The following is an 8,973-nucleotide window of genomic DNA, read 5'->3' as shown; positions in this document are numbered from 1 at the left end:
GGAAGGCTTCCTGTAAGAGTAGGACATTTGGTAGTTTGTGTTAGTTGTTGACTTTGTGGTGTTACTCGTTTGCTCTCCCCGCCTGAATTCTCCAGGAAAGCCCAGCTGTGTTCACCTTGACCGCTTGTGCAGTTGGCGCGTGCCTGCACGCCATCGGATCGGAATGCGTGGTTTACCTGCTCCTGTGTCTGTCACCTATGAAGTGATTGGGGGTGTTTCCTTCACCGAGACCAGCGCCCCCACAGACTAGGCGTTCCAGAAACGCAGACCGGGGGAGAAGGCCGCATGCGCACCCGCCGTAAGGCGTTGCCACAGCCCGCACGGGGGCGGCCAGGCGAACTACAAGTCCCGTGGTGCCTCGGGGCGCAGGCCGCCCTGCGCAGGCGAGGTCGCGCTCGGGCGTCCTGCGCTGCGGCCGTTAGGCCGCGGGAGCCTGGCGGAGCCCTGGGCAGCGCGTCCGGAGGCGAGCTCGCCGCGCCCCGACGCCATGCCGGACAGCTGGGACAAGGACGTGTATCCCGAGCCCCCTCGTCGGACGCCGGCGCCCTCGCCGCGGACCTCGCTGCCCAACCCCGTCACCTACTTGGCAAAGGCTTTCGATCTCCTCGTGGACCGGCCCGTGACCTTCGTGAGAGGTAACGGCCCCCCCCGGGCCTCACCGCGCCCTGGCCGCCCCGCTGCCCCCCAGAGCTCCCCGCTGCCCCCCAGACCCCCCCGCATCCGGTCCCGGGCGCTCTGCCGCGACACCTCGCCGCTCCCCTGGGCCCCCACCCAGGCACCTGCGGGCCTCTTCGCCTCCTTGGACCCCCCGCGGCACCCGAGGCCTCGCCCCCCGAACGCCCCCCCCCCTACACCACCCCCCAGCCCCCGGCGCCTGGGAAACCCCCCGCGCACCCCTGCTCTCCGTCCTCGTCCAAATATTAGAGGTCTGCGGATCGCAGCCATCCGTGTCCTGTCTCGTTAGGTCTCAGTCTTCCTGCACGCTTTTCATCCTGCGCTGTGCACAGTAGGCGGTCAGCAAACGGGAGTCGAAATGAGGGGTTCTCCGCTAAATCCTCTGCACGCCTGCAAAATGACCGCGGTGGGCAGGTGATGGCTGAGAGCCCCTCAACCTCCATGTGCTGTGAGGTGCCCTCCGTGTGTGCCACGCTTGATACCTGCCCACATTCCCCCCACCTCTGGCCCGAACCAGGCAGATGTTTAAAAAAGTTCTTCGCTGCCCAGTTTGGTTCCACCAGCTAGCTCCATGGGGCAGCAGCTACAGCAAGTTCCGCCTTCAGCCATGAGTGGCAAGCAGCTCATCCGTGCATTTAAATCAGTCAGTGCTTTCATTAAACAACAAAAGCGTTTGGGGTGCATAGCATGCTCTGGCAGCTCTTAGGGAGGATCACGTAGGCACAGCGCCGGAGCTGCTTTTTTGGTAGCACCTTACATGTCTGGATGTTTGAAACCCCACTAGGTCCGACCTGTTAATTTACCAATGGGGAAGTTAAAAGACTGAAGGCCAGTGGTGGCAGATGTGGGCCTAGAATCCCTGCTGGTGGCTCGTCATGGCTCCTGTCTACACAGTGGAGTCTCTGTGCTGTGGGGAAGGTGGGCCAGCTGCCAGAACCTATAGCAGAGTGTGGGCTTGCAGAATCCTTGGGTTCTGAGTCCTCCTGTCTCTCTGGGCCTCAGTCCTGTCTGTGAATGAAAAGGACTTGCTGCACATAGGGTTGCTGCGGGGACAAAGTGAGATAATGCGTGTGGAACCAGATGGTGCCTGGCTGGCAGGAGGCTCTCCATAAACAGCGCTCACCTTCTGTAGCCCCGTTCTTCCCAGGACTGGACTGTGCCAGCGCACACCTTTTGCCAGTCTTGTAAAGCTAAGAACATTTGGGAGTTTTGCCCTTTCTGCGGCTTATGTGAAATAACAAAGCCAAGAGCCCAAACTGGCCTGTCCGCACCAGCAGGGAGTGAGTCTGGGTTTTCTCTCTGCAGAGTTTATAGAGAGGCAGCATGCAAAGAGCAGGTATTACTACTACCACCGGGAGTTCCGCCGCGTGCCGGACGTCACCGAGTGCCAGGAGGAAGACGTCTTGTGCATGTTTGAAGCAGAAATGCAGTGGAGAAGAGATTAGTACGTCCTGCCTTTTGGTTTCATTCTGTCAGGGAATACTGAGCCCTACGCAGACATACCCTGCTGGGCCATCATTCCTTTAGGAGATGGGATGGCATATTGCACAGGGCTGTGTGGCCCTGCTTTCATTGTTTTCCCTGGGGACAGGGAAGGGATTCCTTGTGGACCATGTTTTTTTGTCCCTTTCACTTTCAGCAAAGTCGATCAAGAAATTGTCAACATCATCCAGGAAAGGCTGAAGGCCTGTCAGCAGAGGGAAGGCGAGAGCTACAAGCAGAACTGTGCCGACGAAGTGGAGCAGTTTACCCAGGTGGCCAAGGCTTACCAGGACCGCTGTAAGCAAGCTCCACCCCAGCCTGACCCCCAGTCCGCCCAGTCCCCACGCAGGTGTGGGCTTCTAGTCTTATTGACTGCTTTCCAACCGTGTGCCGCATGTGATTCCCTACCACCACCACACCCAAAGCTTGCAGTCAGGGTGGCCAGTGGGGTGCAGCTACTGAGAAACTGCCTGGCCCCGTTCTGCTCAGCTGCCCAGCCCGTGTGCGCGCGTGGGGGAAGACCTCAGTCCCTATCACGGCCCAAGTGGCCCATGATTTCCCTCCCATCTTGTTCCTAGATCACGACCTGGGTGCCCACTATTCTGCCAGGAAGTGCCTGGCAAAACAGAAGCAGAGGATGCTGGCAGAGAGAAAAGCTGCTAAAGAGGCAGCTGCTGCCTGAGCTGGCTGAAGCTCCCACATACTGTCACTATTACAAAAATAAAGAGTCATGAAAGCTGTTTCTCATGTCACCTTCAGGCTCTACCCCCGACACACTGATGAGCTTTACGCTGATTCCTGTCATTGCCTCCCGTCTCTCTTCCACATTCAGTCATCACCAGACTTGTGAGAGAAAGAAACAAAAACCAACTATTGAGTTGGCAACTTATTCACTTTATTTTACTTGTAGTAAACTATGTGGTGGCCACAGCTGGAGCCTGGGTCCTCTGCACAGAGACTCTGGTGTGGGTCTTTACAAGATGGTCAGTAAATTCCTAAAAAGACAGAAAACGCTTTGGTTGCAGCTGGACATACCACCTCTACACCTGGCTAGGTAAAATGGCGGCAGGGCAGGCAGTACCTGGTATGGAGACTTGGTGAACACTGTCTCTTTCCAGAGATCAGGGGTGAGATAGCTATAGGTCTTGGAGATGGCATCAAAGGTGGCCTTAGCTGGAAAAGGGAGAGCATAAGACGGTTGGTGGGGGGTCACTGAACACCCCACGTGCAGGCAGCTGTTGCACTCCTAGGAAGAGAGGCCACTTTGGGCCAGTCTGCCAAGCATTAGGAAGGCATTACTCTCCCTCTCTCTCTTTCAAAGTACACCAAGCACACAGTGATTGAGGAGAGCCGAGAGGCCACAGCCTGTGTGTGGGACACCTACCAAAGTTGCCCAGGGTGGCCGTGCAGCCCCTGGCTGAAGTGTAACAGTCATCAATACCAGCCATCATCAGCAGCTTCTTGGGCACAGGGGCAGAGACGATACCAGTGCCCCTGGGGGCAGGGATGAGGCGCACCAGCACAGAGCCACAGCGGCCAGTCACCTGGAAATGGTGGAGGAAACAAGAGATGGGGCTGGAGTCTGCACCACTACAGGGCCCACCACTCATCATCACCCACCTACCTTACAAGGGACAGTGTGAGGCTTGCCAATCTTGTTCCCCCAGTAGCCTCGCCGCACAGGGACAATGGAGAGCTTGGCAAGAATGATGGCCCCACGGATGGCAGTGGCTACTTCTTTGGAGCACTTAACACCCAAGCCAACATGTCCGTTGTAATCTCCAATGGCGACAAACGCCTAAGACGAGAACGCTGGCTGGTGAGCCACTAGCCTGCACACCAACAGTAACTACCACCCAGGGCCTGTCGTGCTCCTCAAGGGAAGAGTAGCCACCATAAGGCCAATCTGAGGTCCTGAGGAGCTCCTTTCTCTCTCTCCCCATTACGAAAGTCACACGTGTGTCAACTAGTGTGACTGTGCAGAGCTGAGAGAGTCTCACAAAACCCCTCAAAAGAAACGGCCCAGAAAAGCACAAGACGACTGGGCTACCTTGAACCTGGTCCGCTGACCAGCTCGGGTCTGCTTTTGCACAGGCATAATCTTCAAGACCTCATCCTTGAGAGATGCCCCCAGGAAAAAGTCAATTATTTCAGACTCCTACAAGGGAAAAGATTCGTGGCAAATACGTTTATCGAGTTTAAAAATTAAAACAATGCCCATCCACAACCACACGTCACTGGGTGCCCTTCAACAAACAGAGCTGCTCATCCAGTCTTTACTCTCTAGGCAGAAAACCAGTGTCAGACGTGGGACACCCACGCACCACACCACCTCTCAAACGTGAAGCCTGGAGCCCCTCAAAGGCAGATCTCATCCCTCCACCCCAGGAAAAAAGCTCCCTGGGACCCCACCTGCCCAAAGCCCGTTCCAGGGACAAAGGGCCCTCGTGTTACCTTGATGGGAAGCGAGAAGAGATAGATCTCCTCCAGCGATTTGATCTTCATATCTTTGACCAGGCGGCCCAGCTTGGTGACAGGGATCCACTGCAGGGGGAAAAGGCGCCGGTGACCAGGGCCGCCTGCCAGGCACCGTCCACGGGCCCGTCCCACGCGGTTGGCCCGGACTTACCTCTTTGTCCTCGGCCTTGCCTCCGCGAGCTCCGCGGCCACGGCCCCGGCCCCGACCCCGGCCGCGGCCCCGACCCCGGCCGCCGCTGCCAAAGCCTCCACGGAAGTTGCCGCGGCCTCCGATTACGGGGGCCCCGGGGCCCCCGGGCCCCCCCGCAGCACCGGCGTCATCCGCCATTTGCTGAGAAGGAAGACAAGAATCAGTGAGGCCCTGACACCCGAGCTGACCGGACCGGTACTCCGACGGGGCGGGCGCGCCCTCCCGAAACGCCACAATGTCCGCGAACCCCGCCGTCCGAGCAGCTCGGCGCCGCCAGAGCGGTACTCACGTGTTTTCCGGAGAAGAAGGATGAGGCCTCGCGACAGGGCGGTTTTTGTATCACATCAAGTGCCGCGATATTCTCGCTGCCCCGCCCCGATCGCGAGCGCTCCGAGCGCTATAAAACAGCCTGTGAGTGGCTGGGCGTGCGCGTGCGCTCGGCTGCCTGGCCATCTACGTGCGCCGGAGCGGCCGGAAGTACCTGCGCCGCGCCGCACCTCGCAGGACTGCAGGTAGGTCCGTCTCTCGCGCTCTGCGAGAGTGTTGCCAGGGGGAGTTGGCGTTGGTTGAAAATCACCTGCTGCTTTGGCCGTGGCCGTGGGTGAGATTCGGCGCCTAGAGCCACCGGGGCCTTAGCTCGCCTCCCGCCCCGCCGTGTGGGCAGGTGAAACCCAGGCCCCGACACGTGCCGCTGCTCGGTGCTCCGGCCTCTGACCTCATCTTCCTTTAACAGGACGCCGGTCTGCCGAAGCCCGAGACCGTCGCGGCCAGGACTGCGGAGGAGGGGTTCTCAGCCCTCATTTTGCAATAAAGCCGTGGGTGGAACCAGTTCATCTGTGTGTGGGTGTTCTTGGGCTCCCGCCTATCAGCCGGGAAAGCGCATCTTTGGCCCTGAGACCAAGGTGTGCTCTGAAGGGCAGGTCCTTGTGGCACACCTCCTGTACTTGGCCTCTGCTGTGGGTGCCACCCAGGGGTAGAACTTGAGTTGTGGAGGTCGGCAGGTGACTCCTAAGGTCCCACACTCCTTAAGTGGTAGAACCAGGCTTGACACCCTGATGGGTCTATCACACCTCATACCTTACCTCAGCAAAGTGTCTTGAGCTGGAGGCAAGTGAGTCTGGGCCACAATCCACTGGCAAGGACAGGAGTGCAAGGTCCATAGCTCAAACGTTTGCTGTGGCTGCTATTGCTCTTGGGGCAGGGTTAGGGTCTTTGGGACTCTCTACCCTCTGACCTCATCTTCCTTTCCTACTGCTACTCCCATAGCACTGAACCTGCAGTCGTTTATTCCTACATGCTGGTTTCACAGACTAGACTTGACTTCCCCTCCCCTTTTCTCATAGGCCCGCCAAGATGAAGATGCCCTGGAAGGCTTTCCCACAGGCCAGGCCTCCCTACTGTGGTACCAGGGGCTAAATGGAATCTGGCCCTCACGTCCCTTGTCTACTTAGAGCTAGCACCATGGGTCCTAAGAGACTTGAGATGGATCGATGCCAAAAGCCTCTGAGCTCTTGGAGGTCTGTCCACCTGGGCAGCACTGTATTTGAGGAAGGACAGGGAAACAGTTCCTGCTGAAGCCTCACCCTTGGGGAAACAACTCCCAGAAGCTTAGTTCCTGGCCTTTCAGCTACCCCCAAGGCAGGGGCTCCAAGGGTCCTGTCCCTGGTCCATGCTGTTCTGTCCTCTTCTGTGACCCTTTGGAGAGGGGAGCAAGAGCCAGATAATGCAGATAATGCAGGGTCCCACAGGGCCCTGGACCAGGGCTGTGATTGACCTGAGCTGGACAATGCCACTGTGATGTCAGTCCACTCCTGCTGTGAAATGGAGGCTCTTGAGTCCCAGGAATCAGTGAAGCTGACATCTAAGACAAATATGGTGAGTGGTCCTGGACTCTGGCCATTAGATTTGTGCCTGACTCCAGAGATCTGCCTAGAACGGGACCCCATTCCTCAGAAGGGGCAGACAGTGGGTTACAGGTTCACAATGGGAGGAGGAAATCTTTCAGAAGGCTCTGTCCAGGTGTGACTCGAGGCCAAGGCCAGCTTCTCCAGCTGGGGGTTTGTAGTCAAGGGAGATCTTAACCTCAGCTGCCCCCTCAAATCAACAGTAGGGAGTCCTCACATGGCCCATCTCCCCACCCAAAGCTTCCCTGGTCTCCCTCCGGGCATGTGGAGTGGGGGGTGCTGTTGGCCTCCTCCCCATCTCCGACCTGCAGATAAAGGAGGCGACGCGATGAGATATCGAGGCCCTGAGTGGGCCAGCCAGGGGACTCGAGGCACACCAGCTCAAGAGTGGTGCTGGAAAGGCACCTCTCATGTTTATTGAGCAGGCATCACATTCTCGAGTGGGTTAGCGAATTTCTAGACAATGATTAACGTGCTTTAGGTCGCTGGGGCAAGTCGTCGCTGGCGCCAGACAATGAGGGGGTAGCGGTAAGAAACATCTCGGTTTAGTTTTAGTGAGCTGCGGCCTGCACCAGATTCCAAGGGAGGCAAACAATTCCCATAGAAACAGAATGATCTATGGGTGGCAACCCACAGGGGGCTAGATCCTGGTCCCAGCCAGGCTCTGATGCTAGCCTTGTCTTACACAGTGGTGTGTATGACCTCAACCTCTTCACTAGCCCTCCCAACTGCAACTTCTGTGCTCTGTCTGCCATGGGGTCCTCAAGAACCCAGTGAGGTTGCCATGCAGCCACATCTGCAAGAAGTGCATCCTCTGCTGGCTATTCAGGTGCTACTGGGTACCCAAGAGGCTGGGAGGACAGGGCTGAGAGCCATTCCTGTGGCCCAGAACAGGAAGCACTGGGTCATGATGGTCAGAAGATTCAGCTGTCAAATCCACTGGGACACTAAAATATGGGTCAGTCCATCTTGTGGTCTCTGCAACCCTTGACCCAAGCAAGCGTCAGAGCTGAGAACTCCCTATAAAACCCTCTCATGCCTCTTCTAGCTGGAGAGAAGGCACATTACTGCTGCTTGCTTCCTCGCCACTGCCAACACACCCCCTACCCCCTACCCTCATGCCTCCTAGACAAAAGACCTGTCCATACTGCAGGAAAGAAGTAAAATGGAAAAAGGTAGTCCGTGTGAATAAACTCTGGAAGATCATTGGCCACTTAGAAGTCAGGCTAGCTGGAAGCACCCAGTCCCACCACTGGGGGTGTTGGGGCAGAGCCTGGGAAGGGGACAAGGAGACACCACCCTCAGAACCAAGGGTTTCTACGCCTACCATTCAGACTGGCGCCTCTGGCGTTGTCTGACCTGGCTGAGTTTTAGTCACATCTCTACCACTTAACTTGCTTGGTGACTTTGGGCAAATTACCTTTCTGAGCCCCTAGGGCCTCAGCTGTAAAACGGGGATTATAGAGAATTCTTAAGAGGATAAAGTGTTACTATTCTTTAATTATATAGATGGGGAAACTAAAGTTTAAAAAGTTTGGTAAACATACCACCTGCAGGAGCCACCTAGCCCCATACTTAACCAATCTCCGAGTCTTGGGCTGCCCCTCACACGGCCCTCACAGTGGAGCTCACAAGGTGCTCTCTCCCACTCCCAGTGCAGTGCAAGAACGCTGAAGCTGGCTGCTTGGTGACGTTCCCCCTGGCCCATCACAAAGAGCACCAGGACTCATGACCTTTCGAGCTGATGGCCTGCCCCAACGAGGGCTGCCCAGCTCGGGTGCCGCGTGGGTCCCTGATTGAGCACCGGCAGCGCAGCCAGCATGGTGCCCAGCAGCGCTGCTCCGTGGCTGTGGGGCCACCCAGGGCCCCTCCAGGCGTGCCCACCTCCAGGCTGCCAAATCTTAGGGCTGGGCGTGCTGCGGCGCATGAGCAAGGTGCACCGCACCATCAACCTCTTTCACCGGCAGCTGGCGCAGCTGGAGACTTCCTGGAGGAGGACGACGCCTTGCTCATGGGCTCCTCGCAACAGGAAGCCCAGACCATCCCAGAAGGCAGTACTGGGGCTGAGCTGTGGAGAGCCCGGGGCCAAGATACCTTGTAATAGAGAGTAAATAAACGTGGAGCCCAGGTCCGGCCCGCCCCACCACCTCTGTGCTTGTCACATTTGCCTGCGCCTCCCCCTCCCCCACAGCCCGCCCCGCCTTCCCGGCATTACTTCCTTCCCCTGCAGGGTTGCTGTGGCCT

At 57.6% G+C, this 8,973-nt stretch overlaps 3 protein-coding genes, 1 long non-coding RNA gene and 3 other non-coding genes across 7 annotated transcripts; 4 read left to right on the top strand and 3 right to left on the bottom strand.

Annotated features, from left to right (window-relative positions):
* The first annotated feature begins 364 nt into the window (after positions 1-364).
* On the top strand, positions 365-2,897 carry NDUFB10 (NADH:ubiquinone oxidoreductase subunit B10). Its single transcript, XM_073214360.1, has 4 exons — positions 365-635; positions 1,981-2,119; positions 2,315-2,454; positions 2,736-2,897. Exons 1-4 carry the CDS (start codon positions 488-490, stop codon positions 2,837-2,839), a joined length of 531 nt encoding a protein of 176 aa, XP_073070461.1. The 5' UTR covers positions 365-487; the 3' UTR covers positions 2,840-2,897.
* Positions 2,898-3,030: 133 nt separating this feature from the next.
* On the bottom strand, positions 3,031-4,966 carry RPS2 (ribosomal protein S2). Its single transcript, XM_073214359.1, has 7 exons — positions 4,787-4,966; positions 4,612-4,701; positions 4,208-4,315; positions 3,782-3,955; positions 3,542-3,701; positions 3,239-3,330; positions 3,031-3,152 (listed from the first exon to the last, which is right to left on the bottom strand). Exons 1-7 carry the CDS (start codon positions 4,961-4,963, stop codon positions 3,072-3,074), a joined length of 882 nt encoding a protein of 293 aa, XP_073070460.1. The 5' UTR covers positions 4,964-4,966; the 3' UTR covers positions 3,031-3,071.
* Positions 3,391-3,517, bottom strand: LOC140844126 (small nucleolar RNA SNORA64/SNORA10 family). Its single transcript, XR_012122378.1, has one exon. It is a non-coding gene; the product is annotated as a small nucleolar RNA SNORA64/SNORA10 family (small nucleolar RNA).
* On the bottom strand, positions 4,019-4,152 carry LOC118969531 (small nucleolar RNA SNORA64/SNORA10 family). Its single transcript, XR_005057451.2, has one exon. It is a non-coding gene; the product is annotated as a small nucleolar RNA SNORA64/SNORA10 family (small nucleolar RNA).
* A 148-nt stretch (positions 4,967-5,114) lies between the features above and the next one.
* On the top strand, positions 5,115-5,656 carry LOC118969001 (uncharacterized). Its single transcript, XR_005056886.2, has 2 exons — positions 5,115-5,337; positions 5,559-5,656. It is a non-coding gene; the product is annotated as an uncharacterized lncRNA (long non-coding RNA).
* On the top strand, positions 5,387-5,512 carry LOC118969002 (small nucleolar RNA ACA64). The gene has a single exon (XR_005056887.1). It is a non-coding gene; the product is annotated as a small nucleolar RNA ACA64 (small nucleolar RNA).
* A 1,051-nt stretch (positions 5,657-6,707) lies between the features above and the next one.
* RNF151 (ring finger protein 151) lies at positions 6,708-8,868 on the top strand. Its single transcript, XM_017647541.3, is given in 7 exon segments — positions 6,708-7,465; positions 7,468-7,558; positions 7,859-7,958; positions 8,390-8,570; positions 8,573-8,611; positions 8,614-8,708; positions 8,711-8,868. Coding segments are annotated over 7 exon segments (744 nt in total). The 5' UTR covers positions 6,708-7,347; the 3' UTR covers positions 8,831-8,868.
* Positions 8,869-8,973: the final 105 nt, after the last annotated feature.

The sequence above is a fragment of the Manis javanica genome, chromosome 10 (genome assembly GCF_040802235.1).
Source record: "Manis javanica isolate MJ-LG chromosome 10, MJ_LKY, whole genome shotgun sequence".
Lineage (NCBI taxonomy): Eukaryota > Metazoa > Chordata > Mammalia > Pholidota > Manidae > Manis > Manis javanica.
This window is presented reverse-complemented; position numbering and strand designations above follow the sequence as displayed.

Excerpts from the sequence above, each read along its gene's own strand:
- RPS2 (XM_073214359.1), bottom strand. The coding sequence starts at position 4,963 with ATGGCGGATGACGCCGGTGCTGCGGGGGGGCCCGGGGGCCCCGGGGCC. Across the intron at positions 3,956-4,207 it reads GTCAGCGGACCAGGTTCAAG|GCGTTTGTCGCCATTGGAGA; the intron begins GTAGCCCAGTCG and ends TTCTCGTCTTAG. Across the intron at positions 3,702-3,781 it reads CTCACACTGTCCCTTGTAAG|GTGACTGGCCGCTGTGGCTC; the intron begins GTAGGTGGGTGA and ends CACCATTTCCAG.
- NDUFB10 (XM_073214360.1), top strand. The coding sequence starts at position 488 with ATGCCGGACAGCTGGGACAAGGACGTGTATCCCGAGCCCCCTCGTCGG. Across the intron at positions 2,120-2,314 it reads ATGCAGTGGAGAAGAGATTA|CAAAGTCGATCAAGAAATTG; the intron begins GTACGTCCTGCC and ends TTTCACTTTCAG. Across the intron at positions 2,455-2,735 it reads CAAGGCTTACCAGGACCGCT|ATCACGACCTGGGTGCCCAC; the intron begins GTAAGCAAGCTC and ends TCTTGTTCCTAG.